At 44.8% G+C, this 23421-nt stretch overlaps 1 protein-coding gene across 4 annotated transcripts in view; it reads right to left on the bottom strand.

Annotated features, from left to right (window-relative positions):
- The window catches only part of ECPAS (Ecm29 proteasome adaptor and scaffold), an 84182-nt gene extending 61066 nt beyond the window's left edge, over positions 1 to 23116 (bottom strand). Inside the window, exons 1-6 of one of the 4 annotated variants that reach the window (XM_075931431.1) lie at positions 21664 to 21912; positions 18218 to 18338; positions 11243 to 11373; positions 5420 to 5553; positions 1981 to 2099; positions 337 to 486 (exon numbers count right to left, since the gene is read on the bottom strand). In XM_075931431.1, coding sequence (XP_075787546.1) covers positions 337 to 486; positions 1981 to 2099; positions 5420 to 5533 — 383 coding nt within the window. In that variant the 5' untranslated portion in view covers positions 5534 to 5553; positions 11243 to 11373; positions 18218 to 18338; positions 21664 to 21912. Of the gene's footprint in view, positions 1 to 336; positions 487 to 1980; positions 2100 to 5419; positions 5554 to 11242; positions 11374 to 18217; positions 18339 to 21663; positions 21913 to 22153 lie in introns of those variants that run through there. The other 3 variants (XM_075931430.1, XM_006118851.4, XM_075931429.1) reach the window with 3 other exon arrangements.
- Between the last annotated feature and the right edge of the window lie 305 nt (positions 23117 to 23421).

Below are 23421 nucleotides of genomic sequence, written 5' to 3'. Positions count from 1 at the left end.
TTTTATTTTGTTGTAGAAGCATAATTATTTAAAATCATAGATTACCCCTCTAAGGGCTTGATCCATCTCCCAATCAACATCAATGAGACATTTGTAAGACTTAGATTCAATAAAGCACTTAAGCCCTTTGCTGATTAGGGACAGATTACTCACAAACTTAAAATAAGATGCCTGTTTAATTACTTTCATGAATCAGGGTCTCATCAACTTTACTGGAAACAGATGAAGGAGCACACATTAAAAAAAAAAATCTCCTTTGTGCACACTTGTGAACATCCACCATACACAAGGTATTCCAAGTGTTATAGGGTTTTGCTACAGCTTGCCCTCACTTACCCATAAGGCATAAGGAGCACATCCAACATAAAGTCCAAGAGTAGCTGTACAGTCTTTGGTTTTTCAGCAAGATTAAATGGAGAAGCTGCTTTTGATGGTTCCACAGGATATTTCATGTGAAAAAGGGTTGGTATTAGAAGATGCATTAGGCTGAAAAACAATTACATTCACTGCAACTATTTACAAAAACACCTTTTGATTCTTAGCATTAAATATACAAGCTGTACAGCAGAGATTTAAGCAAGGGCTTTACATTTCAAAAAGTCTTTTCATTTAAAAAACAAAACAACAAAACAAAACAACCAGATTCCTATTCTGGCAGCTTTCATTTGGCACCCAACATGCCTAATAATGGGAAACAAGGAGCAAGTTTCAGGGTTTGTGTTTAAACAAACAAAAAAACCCCACCAAACACCCACAACCAAGGATAAGAATTTTCCATGTCCACATTTTAAAAAAACATCGTTATGTTGAACTTATGTGAATTCACACAGGAAATCTAGCTTCAAAAATTGCAACCAACGAGCAACTCTGAGAACACTACACCTTTCATTCAAAACTTGAGGGCTGAGCATCCTCAAAGTCCCATTGACATTAACTAGAGTAAAGGAAGATTAGCTCAGGGGGTCAGGCAGAGAGTTAGGAACAGTCTATACGCAAGATCTGCTCACTATACACGTACAGAGATTTCCAAAAGGATGCAGCACCCAACACGTTGCTCACATGCTATGCTGAAATCTTGTCTCCACTGTAGTTAAATGAAGTTTTGCCACTGAATTTAATAAGGCCAAGATTTTACCCAAATTCTTGTTTAAAATTAAACTACTTTGTTCCACTCTGGAAGCATAAAGGCATCATCCAAGTGAGCGAAGATGTCATTTACGGTCATTTTAGGGCCCTTTACACTGCCAGATGCGCTTGGCATGCAGCAGCTCCTACACCTAGCCTGTAATTGTATCTTACTTATTAGGGTATATATTTCCAGATGTGACATGAGTTTGAATGTTTCAGTTTTTGGGTGCCCAACTGAAGACACTTTAAAAGGGCCTAGTCCTCAGGGGGCCAGTGCTTAACACTCTCTGAAAGGTGTCAAGTTGGTCATCCCAAATCATGAGCTGCTTTTGAAAGTTCAGATGTACATGAGCTACAGTATCACCCCGGAATCCCACACACTGAGTGCCTAGTGCATGGGTTCCCAAACTGAGGGGTGTGCCAAAATTCCAAGGTGGGGAGGGGGTGCGTGCGTGAGAGGTGAACCCAGATCCCTTCCCCCCCCTTTAATTCCCCTCCCCTAAGTTTTGCTGCTGTTTGTTTTTCAGCTCCAGTCACTTCCTTTTTTTTTTGCTCAACAAGTTTTGCTGCTATGGGGCAGGGAGGCGTGAGGATCTCAAAAATCAAAAAGGGGGCGTGATGCTGAAAAGTTTGAGAACCACTGGCCTAGTGTATGCTGAATTTATATAATGCCCAGCACAAGACAATCCCTGCCGGGATGCGTCCTTTATGCTAACTAATGGCCAGGAAGTAAAGTTGGATTTCTGAATTTGTTATCCAAGATGCAAATCTTTCTAGGTAATCAAATGATCACCAAGAAAAAGTGCCTTTAATTCTAATGATATAAGCTTCTTTTATTCCAAGCATAGATACCTGTCTTGCTGTGGTTGAGGTTTCCCTTCCATTGCAGTGAGGAGGGTAGGCGCCAATTCACATTGTTTTTCCACAGGCAAACGAGGGTAACCCATCTTAACATAAATTATAGTAAAATTCTGCGAGGATAAAAGAAAAATATGTACACACATAGCATCAATGCAAAAGAAAAATCAATTTTGTTAAAGTAGCCTTATATGGCACATTTCTGACATTGTATGCAACAACTTAGGGTCTGAAAGACCAAGCAATTATTTCTAAGGCTCATGATGATTAAATGAAAGTTTTACACTGGCAGGTTCAGCATCTAGTCAGCGCTTCTGATTCCCCAGTAAGGCACCGAGATGGAGCGTACTCTCCCCACAATGGGACTGAATGGGTAAATTAGGCCCAATTAACCCATAGATGAAAGTTGAAGGAGGAGCAAGGAAGCAGGGACTGATTAATCACACATGAAGCTCAGCTGGACAGGAACAGAAGTGTTCTATAAAGCCACATAGCTGGCAACAGAAGGGGGTTGCAAGAAAGTAGGCTGCAGTTACTTCTTGGGTAAAGGGAGTTGCATTCAGGAATACAGAGGGTAGTGCACAGTCACTCCCTTGGCCTTACCTTTGGATGCTTAGGTATTTGCAGATCCCATTGGCTGCAATCCACTGTTTCCAGCCAATGGGAACTACAGGAAGCAGTGTGCATGAGCCACCACTTCCCACAGCTCCCCTTGTCCGGGAACTGTGACCCGCAGCCAACAGAAGCTGCAAGCAGCCACACCTGCAGACACTCAGGGTAAACAGAGCATCTGGTGGACCACTGGAACTGCATCTGGCCAGCAGGCCACTTACTGCCCACCACTGGTGAAATGCCTAGCTAGAGCTAATCTCCAGAGCAAACAAGGGGAGGCGCCAGCTGCAGGGAGTGCACCCCATAACAGGCACGTAGAAGAATGCTTCTCACTTTCTCAGGTCCCCTTTTCTGGAAAGATCCTGAACTATTGGTAACCATGGAATTCTGCAACTTATGCAGGAGACTCTTTGAAACCATTTCTAAATCCTCCTTGTTAAAAGCTGCAAGTAAAGTTAAAAATAAGAGCTGTGGGATGGGACAACACAAGCGATCGATCACGGAAGAGGAATCCCTTGCACTGCTCAAGAGCTCAAATCCAGCTCAGGTCTCTAGTCATGTAGAATGGTTACCTGCTGTAGGTTCAATGATCTGGTTGAAAGGAGGGGAAAAGGGGGTCAATCTAATTCCCTGTGTCTAAGTGCTCATATCACATGAACTACCACTAGAGTTTGCAGTCTTAACCCAACAACTACAGACTAAAGACCCAAGGAGATTTTACTACTCTCTAGTGCCACCAGGTGGTGGTGGCTCAAAGCCAAAACTTAATCATAATGGCAGGATAATGTGGGAACAATATATCTGTACTATGGTTAAATAAGGATTCTGTTTGCACGAGCAGGAATTTTGAGCCCTCTATGAAGATACATTGATCCAAGTAATTTTTTAAAGACAAAGTGTGGCTGAAAATTAAGTCCAGATGTCTGATAAATATTTTAAGGATTTGCTATATGCATCAACCATTAACTACCCATGTTACTCCAGCTGGATTAAGTTAAACACGGACCCTCATTTACTCTCATCTTCTAAAAAGGTTAAAGCTCTTCTCATGCACACATGACCCTGACTGACCTGACTGACTTTTTTTAAATATCACACCATTGTATGAAGTTAGTGCACAGTCCATTCTATTCTGAGATGACTTCTGTTGTATTTAGTGCAATTTTTCAGTAACGAAATATAAGCAGTGATCACAACAGAAAGGAAAGCAGCACCGTGAAATAGACCAACACAATGCAGAGGTAAGCTATATTAGGTTTCTTTGTAGACAGGGTATTTATTAAACCATCACAAAACTGACAACACTCTGAGAAAAGAGAAGTTACTCACTTCTCAAAGAACAATCGTTACTGCACGATGTGTCCCCCTGTGAGTGTGCCACAGTTGGAGTTGGGCTCATCCCGGCACCACAGATCAGAGACTTTCAGAGCAGAGATCGGGTGGGGTGGGACACTCCTGCCTTTGAAGTAGCGCGCATAGCCCACTTTTCCTCTGTTTCTTCTTTGACTCCCTTGCGGGCTGCTATTATTGCCCCAAGAAGGGGGAGGAGGGTGGGTCGTGAAAGACCCACTGGGGGACACATCTCAAAAAACGATAGTTACTGCACAAAGTGAGTAACTTCTCTTTCTTCTTCAAGTGACGTTCCTGTGGGTGCTCCACACTTGGTGACTGTGTAACAGTGCCCATTCAGATGGATGGTGAGCACATGCGCAGCCCACCCGATCACTGCTCTCAAAGTCTCCAATCGGTGGTGTCGGGACAAGGCCAACACCAACAGTGGAGCACCCACGGGGACAACACTCGAAGAAGAACACATTATTTTACTTAAGTATAGGACTGTTATAACGTTTTTGCCATAAAAAAAAAACACAATGGTGGTACACAGAGCTGCTTTTCAAGTTTACCTTCAAACAAGATGTTTTTCAGTGTTCTACAGAATATGAACATCTTGTAAATCCTTGGCCTCCTCCCAGAGAAATCTAATGTGCAATTTCTCCCGTTGCTCTTGCTTTTGGCCAACCAGTTGCTTCCAGCTCTCCAGTGGAAGTGAATTTGACTTAACAACAATAGAACAGTCTAAACATTTCCAGCTCTGCTCCCACAGTGATATTTTCCATTAAGAATATGCCTAGGTTAGCAGCAGAATGATGAGGTCTTCTCCTGTGCTTTCTAATGTATAATTTCTGCAGTCTTTTGCATTAAACTAGTATGGGTATTTGAAATGCACACACTATAACTCAGCTAAGAATTGTCTTCACTAGTTTTACAAAGTGATTAGTAGCGTTTGGTCTTTAAAAAGACACTGAATTAATAAATCTGATAAAGTTTCGCCTCTGAAAAAATAGGGAAATTATTCTCTCTCTCCTGCTTTGTGTCTCATCTATTAAGGCCCTGATTCTAAAATAACTTCCACGTACTACTCGTGTGTAAAGACAATCACTTGCTTATATAACTGTAAGATCAGGGACCTAACCTGGAACTTCTTCAGGGCAGGAACACACTCAGTAGGTGCTAGTTCACTACATAGCACAATGGGGCCTCTAGGTGCAACTAATACAAACAATAAATCTGTCAATTTCAAGCACTGGTATAAGTTGGAGAAGAAATCGAGTAATTTGTTGGTTTCATAAAACTATTCATTTCACCACACTGATGGCATACAGTTTTTCTTTTAAGTCACTTTAAAGCATCTCTCTTATCACAATAATATGCTTCTGAAGGGAACTGATAGAGTTAAATACCACAAGGAACCTCTAAAGAATAGAAAGAGCTCATCTTTATACAAGTGATCGGGTAATGTTCTTGAAAGAACAGTACTTACAGTGACAAAGGAAACTGCAGCAGGATCTTGGTATTGGACTAGTAAAGTCTCTACTGGGAGTTGGATTTTTGGACGACTCTTGATGCGTTTGTTCAGGTGAACTAGCAGCTCCATAACCTGAGAGGGAGAAAAAACTATGAACCTCAGGTTAGGGTTCAATAAGTTCCCAGAATAAAATATGGCCCGTTAACCACGGAACAGCTAAAGAGCTCTGCATGACTTCGTTCCCCAATCTTTGAGAAGATGTCTGCCATCATTATTGTATTATCCATTGGCCCGGGTGAAATATGTTGGGGGTCTCCAGTCATTTTCTGGAGGACTGTCATGCACATCCCAACCCCATCTACCACAAGTGCTGCCCTCGTTAGCAACACTGGCAGAGATGCCAAAGAAGAAGTGATTATGGACAGTGAACTTCTCTCCATATAGAGTTGGCTGCTGTAGGTCAAGATGGAGGAATGCCAGCAGAGTGATGTGGGGAAGGTGGCAATGTTGCCCTCAGTGCTGTACCCTGTGGTCAGAGGACGATTTTAGTACCAATAATCTAGCTCCTGTGGCAGGTGCTAAATCAGTCTGAGAAAAGACACAGGGTACACGTTAAATGAGACAGTAATTAAACTGAGCTAGAACATTTGTATACCATGTGCTTCCTCTGGGTCCAACAGTCTACAACTCCATGCTGCACACAGTTAACTCTGCTGCTGCAGCAGCTGGGCACAGCCTACACACCATACACCAGTGCTTCTCAACCTTTTATAAAGTACCCCTTTTTAAAACAGAAGTTAAGTATTCCCAGTGTAAAAAGTACAAAAATAATAAAGTGCTGTAAAACTTAAAACAGAAATGTAATTTTCTCCAAATTTCAGTTGTGTTGATGTACCCCCAGACTTCTCTCAAGTACCCCTAAGGGTACTCGTACTACTGGTTGAGAAACACTGCCGTGCACTATCAGCTTTCCTGATGCCTCGTTGAGAATGGGCTTTGGATGAGAGTATGCTAGCTGACCCTCAGCCTGGAGAGCACAGGCAGGCTAGAGGGAAACAACTGGAAACAGAGCTCTTTGGCTCTAACCGGTCGGCCATCCCTGTTCTAAAGCATAGAGGTACAGGTTGGGCCTCTCTTGTTTGGCATCCTTGGGACCTGACCGGTTCCAAAAGAGGGAATTTGCCAGATCAGGGGAGGTCTCCTCCTACCAGCCCACCTCCCCTCCCTGCTGCTGGACTTTGCACCTCCCCCGCCCCCTGCGGGCTTCTGTAACCCTAGCAGCCTGGGCTGCCATGTCCCTGGCACCGCTACCAGGGCTGACTCATCCCTGGCCCTGACCCCAGCCTTGCTACTGGGGCTGATGCTGCCCCCGGCTGTGCTACCAGAGCGTCGGTTCCAGCCCCAGCAACTCCGAGCCACCAGTCCTCTTGCTACTGGGGCTCCCAGCCAGGACCATGGATGTTGCCGGATGAGGGAGTCCCGGTTTTTGGAGATCCACCCTGTATTAGTATTTCTCATGGAAAGCCTATAGGCAGAGAACTACTTTCTGAAACATCTGTTACATCTTCAGAAGCAGCCTCAAATATAGCATGTTGCAATAATCCCCTTTGTAGTAACAAAGGCCTAGGTAACCAGGCTGAGCACCACATGAAAAACAAAAGCGTTGTAACTTTTTCATGACCATCTAGATGGGAGAAAAAGCATTCGCTGCAGCTCCAGGAACAGCAGAGATTGTAACAAGTTATCCGAGTTGCTAACTGAGGTAACAGAAGATGTCGCCTCTCCCGGCTGAGATGGTAAAGGACAGCCAAAATAGCTGTGGATAGAGTGCAAAGAGCCACGCATTATATATTTATTTTTAGATAGATAAACACAAAATGTAGTGATAAAAATGATATTACAGGACATTTTGGACAAAAAAACAACCCACAACCACAATAAGAGTCTCTAGGTCACTTAAAAAATTCACGGCCAGTCCATAGATCTTCAGAGAACTTGACTAGGAACAAACATCAAATTTAAAAAAATAATAAAAAAAAAAAAAACCCACACCTTTAAAAATACTCACTAAATATTCTCACTAAAAATAAGCATCCCTACCATGTATTTTAAATTTAACACTACAGTCCTATTATGTCCTGTGAGTTTTTTTAAATTAAACTGAACTGAGATGTAAATTAGCACAATCTGAAGTGCCTTTTTCACTCCAGCTTGTTGATCTCTGGTATTGGTTTTTTTTTTTTTTTTTTAAACTTATGACGATTATGACTTTTTTATAGTTCTAAAAATGCAGGTCTGTCCCAGACTGCAAATGTGAGAGGTTCAAAAACAATAAGGGAGAGACTCATATCTCAGAATAATTGCTTCAAGCTGGCAAACAATATAGCCTTTGAATATTCTTTAGAGAAACACAGTGTAAACCTGATACATGCTGATATTTAAATTCCAGGGCAAAAAAAGAATATGACATTTGTGCTGGCTGCCTTATTCTGCATCCATGAAGACTTTGAGTTTAAGTGCTTCAGCCCCTCCTCCCCTTCCCCCCACTCCAACCCAATGCCGTCCGCCTCCCCCAGAGCCAGGCACCCCCAGTCTCCCCCATTCTAACCCATGCCTGGGTTCCGAAGCCGCCGCTGCCATGCGCTTCTCCCTCCAGGCACTGGGGCGCGTGCGCAGAGTGACCAGCCGTGAGCAGGCACTGGGGCACAGCTCAGAACTAGCAAAAGCCGCATTTCTTTAAGCAAAGAACTGCATGCAGCTCAAGAGCTACGGGTTGGCCACCCCTGCTCTAGAGTCTAGAGACTGCACTGGGTAGCTGAGATCCCCAAAGACTGACAGATTTCAGCTGGAGCGAAGGGCAATTAGCATTTCAGTTTATGTCTAGGTGCAATTCATGCTGTTGATTTTGATGTAACTTAGCTTTTCATTTGTGGATCAAAATATAGTTCCCTCTCCAAGCTCACTGAATGAAGGATCCAACAGTTGCATAAAAAGCTTCCATAAACAGGTGAACAATAACATGGAACTGAGGTGTCATAAAGGAGTCCATGAACTGCTGCCCGGTCAACTAAACACCCCAACAAAGATGACATGTAAGAAGCCTCAAAACAGTTAATTGTGGGCACTTTATCTGCAACAATCTCTTATTGTTATTTCACAATAAGAGGTGGCGGGAGGAATTACACCCAAAACACATTATGCGGGAGAACGAAATATAACAGATTGTCATTGTGGCAAGAGAACTTCCATATGCGATGACCATTTGTGACACCAGGTCAAGCCATTCAGGATTGCAGCTGAGAAAGCCAGTCTGAATCAGATGGGTCTGGGTTGGAATGAGGAGGTATTTGATTTTCTGAGTAAGTTAGTTAAGAAGGCATATAAGAGTTTCAAGCTAAGCGGTCAGCTTCAATTTCCCACTCCCCCCCCCTTTTTTTTTAGGGGGGGGGGTGGCTAACATTATGTCATGTCAATAAAAGTCTTAGTACCGATACAATTTTCCCAGTATAAAATATGTCTTATGTTGCTGATAGAACTTATTCCCAAATGAGACTAGGCTATGCTGCCACAAGCACTGATAGATCCAAAACTACATCTACATTGCAGGTTTTTGCCACTGGAATGAAATCAGAAATAGGAAGATGCCAGCATAATGCATCTCGCTTATTGGTCTTTGTCACAATTCAGCAAGCATTTAAGTATGTGCTTAAAGTTAAGCTTGTGCTTAGTTCCCATTGACTTCAAGTGCATTTAAGCGCTTTGCTAAATAGGGACAGACTTAAACAGGGAGGGATATTCTTCGCTGGAGTAGAGCCAATGTTAGCACAGACCATTAGGCAGATTTTAAAAAGCTGTCAAGTGTCTGAAAACATGCCATATTTTTCAGTCTTTTGTGGTAGTTATGAAGTGAGACTAAAGTGAGCAGCAAATTGAAAAGCAAGGTTTTAAGATAATAATGAATCAAAAGTAGAGCTTGTGTTGAACAATTCTCTGCACAAATGCATAGTACGTATTAGATCTTTGCTGAGGTTTATGAGGGATCAGGTTTTTTAAAATCACCTTTGATGACTGTTAAACATTTAATTTAGAATAAATGGTAGTATATATTTAAGATTAGAACCATAAACATAATTAAAAAGCTAACAGAATAATCGTGAAGTCAAGATTTAAATTAATTTTCAAAACAAAATACTAGAGGAATCAATCCCTCCCTTTTCTCATCTGTCAAGAGCAAAATTCAGGATTCTGTATTTCCCTTGAGAGAGCTGACCTTATAAACACTTGACAGCACAGGAAAATGATTGGTTATGTTCATGATATCTTTTTGCAGGGAAAATATCCAACTTTGGTCTAAACAGGAAAGTAAAGTGAATAATAATTCTGGTTTAAAATGTAATGTTAAATCCACATACAATCTGATGTAACAATGAAGAAACCTTTTAAAATGACATGCATATTTTTAACTCATACTGAAATTTATTAACTAGATTCATCAGAAAGAAGAAAACACCTCACATACCCAGACACTAAGGAACTTCATTGGCTGGCTGGATGCTCTCTCTCTCTCTCTCTCTCTCTCAACATTATACCCATTTCAGGTACTCCTATATGACACTACACACCCTACTATGTAAAATCTTTGTTCTTCAGCATGTTGACAACAATATACTTCTAGTACCAGATTTTCAAATGTTCAGCACTCACAATGGAGAGCAGATTTTGGTGCTTAAGTTGGAGCACAACTCTTAAAAATCTGGCCCTGAATGTAGCTGTTAGGCTTTTTAGAAAACTCTGACCATATTGGCACAATAGTTTCCTCACTTGTACAAGATTTAACACAGTGAGGGTAGGAGGGAAGGAGCAGATTCCAAAAACAAAACAAACAAAACAGAAAAACCAACTTTTTGAATCTCAGTAATATCCCACCCCTCAGTTGCTATCCCAAGATTACTAGTATAACCTGTAAATGATGTGGAAGTTTCCTGCCATCTCTTTGGGGGAATCTTACTGAATTAAATTTAAGTATCTTTGGAGTGTATTGTATGAAATGCAAAGTGTATTATTACTGGGGGCCTTGATGATCAAAGGACTATAATACTCAATGTGGTAAGGCAAGAATGAAATATGGTAGGCATAGAAAGGAGTGATTTTATACAGATAGATACTTTGGGGGGGACCCATTATGAGCTACAAGTGGTTAGGAATTTGTAACCACAGAAAAATTGCATGGTGGGGTCTGAAGGACTTTCTCTTGCCAGAGCCCTTGCTGGAGTTGGGGGTGGTTTGCAGTAAGTTTATTAGCATGTGTGTAGCTTCTTTTGGTTTTTGTATTGCTTTCATCCGAAGAATATGCTTGCTTTGAAAGAGTTGTGTGGTATAACTGGGGGCAAATACACTGTTTATAGTCTCCAAGGAGAAAGCAAAGTGCAGGCGCAGACCATCTGGCTTGCTGAGGAACTCCCTGTGTAAGGTAGGGTGTGGTGCAACCTGGAAAAAAACCCAGTCAGGACAGGAGAGATCAGGTTCTCTGCCCAAGAGAAGTGACAGCTGAAGAGCTAGGAGCCTATGAGAGGGTGTCCTTTCTGGACCATGAACAGGGGCGGGGGAAAATTCAGGTGAAGTTGCCATGAACTGTGTGTGATACAACCAGTTAAGTGAATGATAACAAAGACTGCAGGTCTAATAGGAAACAGGAATGACTCTACACATCACATTAACACTTCATAGAATATTTTCCCTTATGGAAAGCAGCCAGTAACATCAAACAATAGGTACATCATGGTTGACTACATCTCCAGTGACCAGTAACTGTAAATTCTATGGTAATGGCACCCTTACCTTTTTACGCACTCCTTCCTGCGTACTGGACAGTTTGAGCAGGACTGGGGGTAGGAATTTGGATATAATGTTCTGCAACTGCTCATCTGTTTCTGCATGGCCAAGACGTAAGAATACACGTTCAAGCTGATCTGTAGTTTAAAAAAAAAAAAAAAGAGTTAATTTGGAGTTAGCTGAAAGTATGGTAAGGATTGAACATATTCAATCAAAGCATGAGCTATTTTTAAAATGGTATGCAGTTTCTGTTGCTGAAAGCCATCGATCCATCACCTTTCAAGACTGGACCCATCAAATAGCCACAGATAGGTTCAGCATGGATAGAAGCTGTACAAGCTACCACACATTGCCCCGCTTATGGGGCATCTCCTTCAATACTTCAGTCTCTACAGCTAGCAACCCTTTGGCCTCGCTGTTTTGACTGCCAACCAAAGTATCAATTGTGGTTGTCATTTCTGAGATACAGACATCTTTCTGCTGGACTCTGGACAAAAACCATAAAAAGACCACCAAACAGCCACAGAATGGCAACAACTTTTGGTCTATTATTATTTTTATTGCTGTAGTGTCTAGGAACACTTACGAACCATGACCATCTTATGCTACAGAGTGCCCAAACAGATGGTCCCGGCACATAGAGCTTATAATGTAACCCGATATGAATTAGATCCAGCAAGCCAAGGAATGGTAACGGAGCATAGAACCTATCCACTGAGTCACTTAGTCTCCCAGAAAAACATTTATGAAGCTGAGCAAACTACTTGGATTTGCTATTATTTGTTAATGTTTGTTAACCCAGTTTTCCAGTGAGGTTGTCACCAACAACAGGAATTAAATGGGCATGATATTTTGACAAATTATAATGCAAAAGACTTTGAAGGTCCTATCACTGACATAACCATGTTGCAGTGTTACTGCCATCCATACCAGGAAAAAGAGTTAAGGTCCCCATGCAGTTAGTCGTGACAACCTATCAAGCCCTGCTACTACACATCAGAGGAAGCAGCAGCAAAAAGGGGTCTAACACAGACCAATGTCAAGTAAGAAGGAAGTACTCTTCTGCTTGAAACACCCAACAAGGGAAAAGGTTTGAACTTTGGTTATGCCCTTCAAGAGGACGCCTTTGATGGGTTGGGGCATGGGCTGCTCAGATTTGGGAAAGGGAGAGGCCCTCCTATCACAGAGGTTTAACCCTGTAGTCCTTAGGAACCAAAAGCTCCCATGGAAATCAAGGAGTTTTGGATGGATAGACAAGGAATGGAGGGAATCAGTCAACAGGCATCACGGATGTTAAAGTACAAACACTGTACCTGCAGATCTGAAGTGATTTTTTAAACATTCAAGGGCTGAGCAATAAGCAGCCCCTGGTGCCAGACACAGTTCACCAGAGTTAACCATTGACAGGCCATCAGCATTTTTTTACCGGCATGTCCACAGGTACGACTGCTCACAGCTCCCACTGGTCACAATTTGCCATTCCTAGCCAACAGAACCTGTGGGAAGCAGTTTCCTGGCCCACACCACTTCCTGTGGCATTTCCAAAGGCCTTCCTGGCTGAACAGGGCAGGGGTAAGCAATAAGTGGCCTGCAGACCAGACACACTTCACCGGGGTTAGCCCCCAGATAGATACTTGGTTTACTTTTTCCAACTGTGCTCCAGTTATAACAACTGGCTACTCAAAGAATATATTGAAAAAACACAACAAAAACAGTAACATGACAGATTAAAACAGGTTTGAAGCAGTAAAAATCAGAACCATTAAATTAATTTTAAAATATTTTTAGGCTGATTTTACCACCTACTATTACCATAAAAAGTGTGCAAACGATTCTCACTGCAGTTTGTATACCGTGTGCAACTGACATGGCTTTTTATAGTCTGTTCTACCCTTCCCCCCCCCCATACAGAAAGTAGGGATGTGAAAGTGTAACCGTGTACACAATTAACCAAGGAGTCTGGGCTCACTGGTTAACATGCATGGTTACACGCAGTCACTCCCCGCTGCTGCCTCTCTATCAGAGGCAGCAGTGTGGAGGAGCATGCAGGAGCTGGTGCACATAGAGAGCTGGCTTAAAACCACCTGCCCCCACACACTGCTGCCTCTGATATAGAGGCAGGGAGAGCAGGTGGGAGCTCATGCAGAACTCAATGGAGCTACTGATGTGTGTATGTGTTTGCAAGACCGACACTTGTTTTTTTCCTGCTATTGTAGGGTCTTTCGGTAGCAGGGGGAAGAGTTTTAAGAAAATGTGTTTGTAAACCCAAACCACAAAGATCGGGTGGGGGACTCAGACAATTTTAGAACTAATTTTACTGATCAAATGTTAGGAGTCCTTTCATATTCGCTCATTCTGCACTAAAAAGTAGAAGAGCAAAATCAATCTTTAAACCACTGCTTACAGCAGCACCATGGTCAATCTGTGTATAAAGCAATGTGATATTTTTAGAGGCTGTAATAATTTTTTCACATGTAGGTAACAGCATTTCCATGGTAACGAAAGGATTTCTAATGTCATTTCTAACCCCTTCTGGTTCTTTTCCAATCTATACGATAAAAGGATGTGAAAGGACATTGGTTGCAGAACTGATGAAGATGTTCTTTCTCCTGGTGAGAGATAGTAATACAAATTTCAGATAATACTTGTGGGTTTATACAATATGTAGTAGCTTTAAAAAAAAAAAAAATTCACAGACATTTGTATATAGCAAAGACAGATTAATGGCAAGGCCCAGAACCTCTGCTTTGTGAACTTTAAGTGACTGCCTAGGGAAGTAATGGAAGCTCCTTCACTGGAGATTTTCAAAAGGAGGCTGGATAACCACCTGTCTTGGATGGTTTAGAGACAGATCCTGCTAAACTACAATCCCTTACAGTCCCCCTTCTAACTCTATGATTCTATGACCTCATCTCCTATATGTTCCACAGTCATCTCTAATCAGACATTACATTGTGATATTTACGGGTCCCGGAATCTCTCCGGCCTCAAAGCTGGATCCTTCAGCCGCTGAAGACAATGGCAAAATCCAGCAGGTATCAGAGGATTTACTGAGCCTTTCTTCTGTTTCTGTTATATGGTCATTTTCCATAAACACTGGAAAGTGAGGGGCAGGGAAGATTTTAAAAACTTTTAATGTATTGCACCTCTGAAAAGGCAGTTTTATCAACCATCTCTTATCACTTAGATTAAAACAAGAAAATAAGATCTTCTAAGTGTTCAACCTCAGCAGCATAGCTCACCGTTTATAAAAAAAGTCAGCTCTCACTCAGTTCAAATGCTATTTTTTTCTGCATCCAGTTTCTCCTCCCCTCCTCCTATACTAAAAGCATTAGCTCCCAGTGCATTTATAGCTGTTGTAAACAGCACATCAGCTGCTCTGTACAGAACTCTGATGTGTATTTGTGTAAGGAGAGAATATCAAGTGGCAGATATGAGGGACTACTAAAGCTAGGACATGTCAAACCAGATGTACTTCACAGCTGATCTAGTTAGCATAACTAGAAGGATGTACACTTGCTTAAAAACAGCTGTTACTGAACTAAGACCGTTTTATAAAAGTTATATTGTGCACATGTCCTGGAATTTTCCTCCAAAAGGCCACATGCCCTTCCCCCCCCAAAGCTTACTTCTAACTGAGCAACATTGAAGTCAACTTCATTCCAGGATGGTGGGGGGGGGGGGGGGGGAGAAGGAGGAAAGGCTGAGGTGAAACTAAAAGAAAAGACTGCAAAATGAGGCTTCCATTTCTCCAGAAGTTAAACATCTGATTCTGCTCCACTCTGGACTGGAGGAGCAAGATAACCAATTTGGGAGTCCAACTCTGACAATTTTAATGGAAAAAAACAAGCTGGTAACAGGACTTGGGTACATCTAGAGCAGGGGTGGCCAACCCATGGCTCTTAAGCAGCTCTTTGCTCAAAGAAATGTGGCTCTTAGGGTTATGGCTCATTCAGAGCTACATGCCCAGACGGCTCTCGGCCACTCTGCGCACACACACCAGAGCTTAGAAAGAGAAGTGCTTGGCTGTAGCAGTTCCAGTGAGACCCAGACATTGGGGCAGGGAGGGGGGGAGAAGGGAAGGAAGGAGGGACTGGGGGTGCCTGGCTCTGTGGGAGGAGGTGCATTGGGTTAGAGAAGGGGGGGCTGGAGGTGCCTGGCTCTGGGGGAGGGCGTTGGGTTAGAGCGGGGAGACTGAAGCACCTTAAACTAAAGGCTGTGTCTAGACTGCATCCCTTATACAGAAAAGGGATGCAAATTAGACACATTGCAATTGCAAATGAAGCGGGGATTTAAATCCCCCCTGCTTCATTTGCATAAACATGGCTGTCACTTTTTTCCGGCTCAGAGGTTTGCCGGAAAAAAAAGCCAGTCTAGACACGGATCTTTCGGAAAATAAAGCCTTTTCCGAAAGATCCCTTATTCCTGATCCTCAGGGATCTTTTGGAAAAGGCTTTATTTTCCAAAAGATCCGCGTCTAGACTGGCGCTTTTTTCCGGCAAAGCTCCGAGCTGGAAAAACGCGGCAGCCATGTTTATGCAAATGAAGCAAGGGGGATTTAAATCCCCGCTTCATTTGCAATTGCAATGTGTCTAATCTGCATCCCTTTTACGGAAAAGGGATGCAGTCTAGACACAGCAAAAGTCTTCATGGATGCAGAATAAGGCAGCCAACACAGATGTCATATTTAAATTCCAGGGTGAAAAAAGAATCAGCATGTATCAGGTTTACACTGTGTTTCTCTAAAGAAAATTCAAAGGCTATATTGTTTGCCAGCCTAAAGCAATTATTCTGAGATATGAGTCTCTCCTTTATTGTTTTTGAACCACTCATATCTGCGGTCTGGGACAGACCTGAATTTTTAGAACTATAAAAAAAGCCATAATCTTCATAGCTTTTAAAAGAGAGGAAACCATACCAGAGATCAACAAGCTGGAGTGAAAAAGGCACTTCAGATTGGGCTAATTTACTTCTCAGTTCAATTTAATTTAAAAAAAAACTCACAGGACATAATAGGGCAGTAGTGTTAAATTTAAGATACATGGCGGGAATGCTTATTTTTAGTGTGAGAATATTACTGTATTTTCAAAGGCTTTTTTTTAAATTTGATGTTTGTTCCTTGTCAAATTCTCTGAAGATCTATGGGCTGGCTGTGAATTTTTTGTGACTAGAGACTTTTTTATTGGTTTTTAGTAAATGGTCTGTTAATATTTGTCGTCTATTACTAATTTTCATTTGCCTGTTGTATATGTTTAAATCTGTATACTAGTGCTGAATGTGAGCCAATCAGTAAGTCATTAACTGGTCATTAGCAGCCAATCAGCAGACTAGATAACTCTCTGTTGGATAATCTACAACAGAACTGAAATGTCCTGTAGTTTTATTTTTAATCACTATATTTTGTGTACTATATATATCTATAGGTATATAAAAACAAACATATAATACGTGGCTCTCTGCATTCTATCCACAGCTATTTTGGCTCTTAATCACTAACTGGTTGGCCACCCTGATAGAGTGATTAAAGTAGCAGATTGGGATTCAGAAGTATTGTTTATGGCTCTACCACAGCAGTCTCCAACCTTTTTAAGCACAAGATCACTTTTTGAATTGAAGTGCAATTCAAGATCTACCTCAAACCCAAATACTCTCGCCTCACATCGCGTCCTTCGTGCTCCTTGCCGCACCTTCATCTGAGGCCCCGCCCCGGCCCTGCTCAATCCATCCTCCCTCCCCGATCCTTTCACCAGGCTGGGGCAGAGGGTTAGGTGCAAGTTCCGGTCTTCGGTTAAGGGATTTGGAGTAGGGTTGCCAGGTGTCGGTATTGTACCAGACAGTCCAGTATTTGCGCTCTCTGTCCGGTAAAAAAAAAATCAGAAAATACCGGAGATGTGCAATGTCTGGTATTTTCTAATTTTTCCGGCTGCGCACCGGATGGCATGGGCGTGGGAGTGGCTGGGAGTCCCAGCTGGGAAGCGGGGCCGCGATTGCCGCTGGGAGCCCTCCACTGGTTGAGTGTGAGGAGGAGGGGAAGCCTCCTCCTCACTCATGCATCGCCGGGAGCCTGCACAGGACAGGCACAAAGTGCCCAGGTTAGTCCCACTCCCGCTGGCCAATTTGCTCACCCCCCACGCCCCAGTCGGCCGGTTCTCCACCACTTCCCTTCCTGATCTTCCCCAGCCAGCCCCCCTGCACTGCCCCCCAGCTCTGCTTCCCACCAGCCCATTCCTCTTCCTTGTCTCCTCCGGCCAACACCGCTGTACCTCTTCCTGTGCCCGCCAGCTCTGCTCCCCGCTCCCCCTTCCTCCCGGCCAGCCTCGTGGCCCCCAATCCCCCCCAGCTGTGCTTCCCGCCCCCCCTTACTCCCAGCCAGCCCCACCCCCTTCCGGCCAGTCTCCCCTCCCCCGATATCCCAAGGCCAGCCTCGTTCCACCCAACCCTGCCCCCCAATGACCAGCCCTGCTTTCCATTGGCCCCCCCCCCATCTCCCCCAGCCAGCCCCGTTGACGCCCCCCCCATTTCCCAGCCAGCACCACTCCCTTCCTGGCCGGTCCCCCACCACCCATGAAGCATGGTTTTTTTGTTTGTTTGTTTGTTTTAATATTATATGATTACCTGGTAACTGCTAGCAGTGATCCAGGTTCTTGGAGTGTTTGGGTTTTTTTTTTTTTGGCTCAACAACTTTGGTACACCCCCCTCCTTTTTTTCCCCCCTTCAACAAAAATTTTTCTGGTGGGGTTTTTTTGGGGGGGGGTCCATATTTTTCTTTCAGCCATCTGGCAACCCCAATTTGGAGTGTGAGAGGGGCTCTCAGCCGAGCTTAGGGCAGGCAGTTAGGTTGTAGGACAGGGTTCAAGTTGCAGGTTCTGGGAGGGTGTTCGCATGCATGAGGGCTCAGGGCTAGGGCAGGAGCTTGAGGTCGAGGCAGTTCATGACTTGGGTTGGGGTTCAGGATGTGGACCTCAGTTGGGCACTGCTTACCTCAGCTGGCTCCTGGTGTAGTGAGGCTAAGGCAGGCTCACCCTTCCCCAGCTCTGCACAGCTCCCAAAAGCAGCCAGCAAACTTGCTCTATCCCTAGTCCTGTTGTGCCCCCACTCTGCTCTGTGGAGACAGGATACAAGGTGGGAGACGGGGGCGCCTTTACTTCAGTGCCCTCCTCTCCCTCTCCTGCACAGCAAGCAGGAGGCTCCTGGGGGAAACAGTTCCAAGGCAAAGGGCAGGAGATGTGCGGCAGTGGGAAGAGGAACAGCTGAAGTGCAGGCACTTGATAGCCACAGGGCCAAACCAGTCAGGATCACCTGACAGAGGCTCCAAGATCTACCAGTAGATCCTAATCTGCTGGTTGGTGACCACTGCTCTACCACAATCTTGAATTACTTTAGGAGAGCACTATTAGGGACCTGGCCACACCACTAGTCAAGTTTATAAAGCGTGATCTTTCACTCTTGGGAAGTATTTTTATGTTTTCATCATACTCCTCCATATCAGAGAAAAGTTTAGATACAGATCTTAAATGTCAAAATTTGGATTTCCATGTTCAGTGTGTCAGGTTTAGTCTCCCTTTAGATTACTACCCAGTCTCTAGATACAACACGAGGGGGGGGGGGAGCCAGTTTCAAAACACTCATAGCTCTAGGCCCAATTTATGGATTTTAAATTAGGATTCAAGCAATCACTGTTTAAGTTGTTCATCTACCAAATCATGAATATCCTCATGGAAAAAGTTTAAGCAAGCACTTTTTTCCACCCCCTCAACAAAAAAGGTAGTAACAGCTCATCTATTTGATTGCTTCTACAGACCAAAGTTTATTACAGCTAAATATCTACAAAACAGGGATAAATTGGATTTCTGGTCTAAAACAAAGTCATGGTTACTCTTACAGGAGGCTCATTATCCTACCAATCAGATCCCTAACAAAATACAATGTGATGTCTAATTTTAGTCTCTCACATCCTTCTTCCTGAGAAGTCTGCCCAGTTTTCCCCTCTCCCGGTACTACTTATGTTTCTTGTTAAAGTTCATCTTTGACTGCACAACTTTTCCATTTATTCATAAGAGGTAGCATTAGAAAAACCACCAGCATCCCTTTTCAAAAAAAAAAAAATACCCACTACCCTCAGGTCAGAAGGCCTGAGTAATTTCACAAAGTGTGAGAGCAAAGGAAACAACAGTGATGTATCATTGACTGTTGAGGAAGAATTTCATGGCTGATGGGGGACCATAGAGTTGGAATAATTTTTCTAGACTACAGAAAATGGTCATGACAATGATTCATCCCAACTCTCATTTGAGTAAGCATGTTAACATTTGTGTCAGACTTGAAAACAAAAAAACAGAATTATTGACAGTAGGGACTCCACTAGTATTTTAGTGTTCCATTGTCTATACCCCTCACCCAACAGTTTATAGAAACTAGAGTTCTCTCCAAAGAGAGGACACAGAAAAGTTACACAGCAAACACCAACGTGTGGTTTAAATATGACAGCTTGCAGCTTGAAAATCCTTAATAGCTTTCTTTCTTCTGCTGAGTTTCTGGTGGTAATTCAATTCCACAACCAAGTCAAGTCCAAAACACCATTTTCCCCAGCCCACACATCAGGCTCATAGTTCCCCCAGCTGGGTTATACATCATCTGAAAACTAGTTATACCTCAGGAGATGCAGCAACAAGAAAACATTCCCTTAACATTTTATACTTCTTCAGAGACAGGTTTATACTTACTGCACCAGAGTCACCAGTAGATGTGAAGGTTAAAAAACCACCCAAAACTGGGTGTCGATTTCTGACCAGCAAATGAGTATTTTTAAACTTACACAACTACATTACTCAAATTCTGACTTCTATCCTCATCAGCACTGAGAACTGCATGGGCCCACAGTGTGCCATGCAATTCTTAATGCGGGATTAGGAACATCATTTGCACAAAAGAAGACTGAAATGGATAAATGTGTTTTCCAATATATTTTATTCTTACATTACGTTTCTACTTTAAATCCAAACAAAACATATCAAGCTCTGGAAGGGGAGAGTTTTCATATTTTTTCCTTATAATGAAAAAATATACAGTGACTGAAGGCTTATCTGTATCTACAGTGTGCTTTCAGCAGAAAATCTGAAGAAGAATATAAGTGACCAGAACTTTATAATACTTTACACATCTGTAGCACTTCTGATCCATGCATCTCTAAGGACTCTACAAACATTAAGCTTCACAATACTCTAGTCCAGCAGTTTTCAAACTTTTGTACTCCTGACCACTTTCACACAACAAACCTCTGAATGTGACTTCCCAGGTCCTATAACTGACAGGTTCTACCTCTCCCCTCCCCTTTTTCTTCTGTTATAAATTCTGGGTTTATGTTATCCCTCTCGAGCTCATCTGATGAAGCGGGGGGTTTTTCCCCCACAAATACTCCTGATATATTTGTTAGTCTCTAAAGCTGCTACAGAACTACTTGCCGTTTTTAAAGTGATTAACATGGCTACCCCCTGAGACCTTACAAACTAAAAAACACTTTTTAAAAAAATGTTTAGCCCTATCATAAATGCTGGTGGCAAAGCAGAGTTCGGGGTGATGCCTGACAGCTCACAATCCCCCAGGTAATACCCCCATGGCTCCTGAGCGCGCCCCCCACACACACACACACACACTTTGAGAACCACTGCTATTGCCTGATAAGGGAGAATAACTAATGACAGATCAGAGATGGAGAACGGAGTCCAGGTGGCCAGGACGGGGCTTGCCCAAGGTCACCCAGCGAGGAGCTGGCGCCCCCCTGCAATCACTGAGCAGGGCAGGCAGAGCTGATCTGCTCTAACCACTGGGCCAGGCTCAGCTGACAGCCTGGGACCGAGGACTACATTTCCCAGCCGGCCTCAGTAGCAGTTCCTGCGGCGGGCCCCACGCCCAGAAACTCTCAGCTCCCCAAGCTGGGCCCAGGCCCCTGGCAGGGACGGGGACACCGGGCGGAGGGGCACTCCAGAGCCGGGGCGCGCAGCCTCAGGCCGGCGCCACCCTCCCCTCGCCCTGCCCCGCGGCTGGGCCGCTCCCCGGCCCCAGCGGGCAGGAAAGCAGAGTCACTGCGGCGCTGCCCGGCCTGTGCCGGGGCTGTTCAGCCCCCGGAGCCGCAGGCTGGGGCTCGTGCCCCCCCCCCCCACACACACAGCGGGGCGGGCGCTCGCCCCCTCAGAGCGCGCTTTCCCTTTCGCACCATGACTGCGCACCGCCGCGGCCTAACGCGGCTCCCCCCGCCGGGGCCCCGGGGCGCAGCGCCCGGACACTGGGGCGAGGAAACCCGCATCCCCCCCTCACAGCCCTTCCCCGCTCCCGCCGCAGCGCCGGCCCGGCCCCAGCGCGGACACGCGGCGGGAGGGGAAGGGGGGGTCCTGTCGGCCAAGAGCCCCCCCGCGCGCAGCCCCACTTACTCAGCTCGTCCTGGGCGGCGGAGGCGGCCGCAGCCATGTTGCCAGCCGCCGAGGGGCGGGGGCGCGCGGCTCCGGAGGCTCCCTTCGCTCAGGGTGGCTCCCAGCCCCGGTCCCTCCCCTCCTCGCCCGGCTCTCTCCCTCCGCCGCCGCCTGGCCCGGGGCGCCCGCCCGCCTGCTCGCCGCGCCCGCCGGCAGCTCCCGCGGAGGGGGAGGGTGCGCGGCTCTCACGCCCTCCCCCAGGCCAACCTCCCTCGCTTCGCTTTAGTTTTATATTTAGAAAGAGCTGAGCCATCGTCCCAGCCCCCCCGCCCGGGCCGCTTTCCCCTCCCCTCCGCCACGCCACCGCCTGAGACACCGGCCGCCCCGAGAGCTCCGCTCGCCGACGGGCGCCAGGCACTAGCCCCGCGGCCGCTCCATGTGCGCAGCGGCCCTGGGCGCCTTCCCTCGCCCTGCCCCCGCACGCGGCCTGCCCCCAGGCCGGGCCACTGACCTGAGTCCAGGCTGACCTCCATGGCTCCCGAGGCACTTCTCTCCACTTGCAAGGGGGTCGGGGTGGTGGAGAGGCTCGGGTCAGCAGCACAGCGACGCCGCTGCCTTTCTCCCCCTATCTGTGGTAGCTGCTTGTAGCAGTCTGGAGGATTTTCTAGCTGGGAAAGGTGTTGCCCGGGACTTGTAGCCAATGCCGACCAGGCACAGATTTAGAGGAAGTGTGAAACACCCTCAGAGGGGTGCTACTTCCTCCCATCTGTCCTCCCAACAGCCACTAGGGTCCTGGCCATACCCTCAAGCTGCTCCAGGAGGGACTTTGTTCCCTTACCTTAGTTTTTCTTTGCAAGCTACTTTAGACTTTTACATGGGAAGTTATGCCCTAATAGCTAATCCTGATTAACTATCCAATCTTTAGGTGCTCATAGATTACCAGTTCTACCTATTTGGTTTTCCCTTTTATATTTTTATACCCTCTGCTCCTTGTTTCCCACACCCTTCCATTTTTTTCCTTCTCCCCTATTTCGTTTGGATCTGCACATCCTAAGCTCACAACTCCAGTCATCTGAAGAAGTGGGCTGTGCCCACAAAACCTCATGATACCATCTCTTGTTAATCTATAAAGTGCTACCAGACCATTTGCTGTTTTTTAAATGTATCTATGTATGAATATTCCTATTCCAGAATAAGAGTGGTTTATTCTGAATTAGCAGCACTTTTATGCTGGAATTAGTGTGTCCACACATGGACTTAATGGGGAATAGTTAAGCAGCTTTAAATTCACATCCTGCCATATTCGATTACTTTTCATGTGTGGACACTCATACTCCAGAATAGGTGTGCCTTATTCTAAATTAGAGCTCAAACGAGTGGATTAAACTATATGGATTTAAAGCATTTCCATTAGACTCCTCCACTCTCTGGATATGTCTACACTGGCATGATTTTCCGGAAATGCTTTTAATGGAAAAGTTTTCCATTAAAAGCATTTTTGGAAAAGTGCGTCGAGATTGGCAGGATGCTTTTCCGGAAAAGCACTTTTTCCAGAAAAGCGTCCGTGGCCAATCTAGACGCGCTTTTCCGCAACAAAGCCCCGATCGTCATTTTCGCAATCGGGGCTTTTTTGCGGAAAACACCACTGTGCTGTCTACGCTGGCCCTTTTCCGGAACAGTTTTCCGGAAAAAGACTTTTGCCCAAAGGGGAGCAGCATAGTTTTTCCGGAAAAGCACTGATGATTTTACATTAGATTATCGGTGCTTTTCCGGAAATTC

This window comes from Pelodiscus sinensis, chromosome 6, assembly GCF_049634645.1.
Source record: "Pelodiscus sinensis isolate JC-2024 chromosome 6, ASM4963464v1, whole genome shotgun sequence".
Classification (NCBI taxonomy): Eukaryota; Metazoa; Chordata; order Testudines; family Trionychidae; genus Pelodiscus; species Pelodiscus sinensis.
This window is presented reverse-complemented; position numbering and strand designations above follow the sequence as displayed.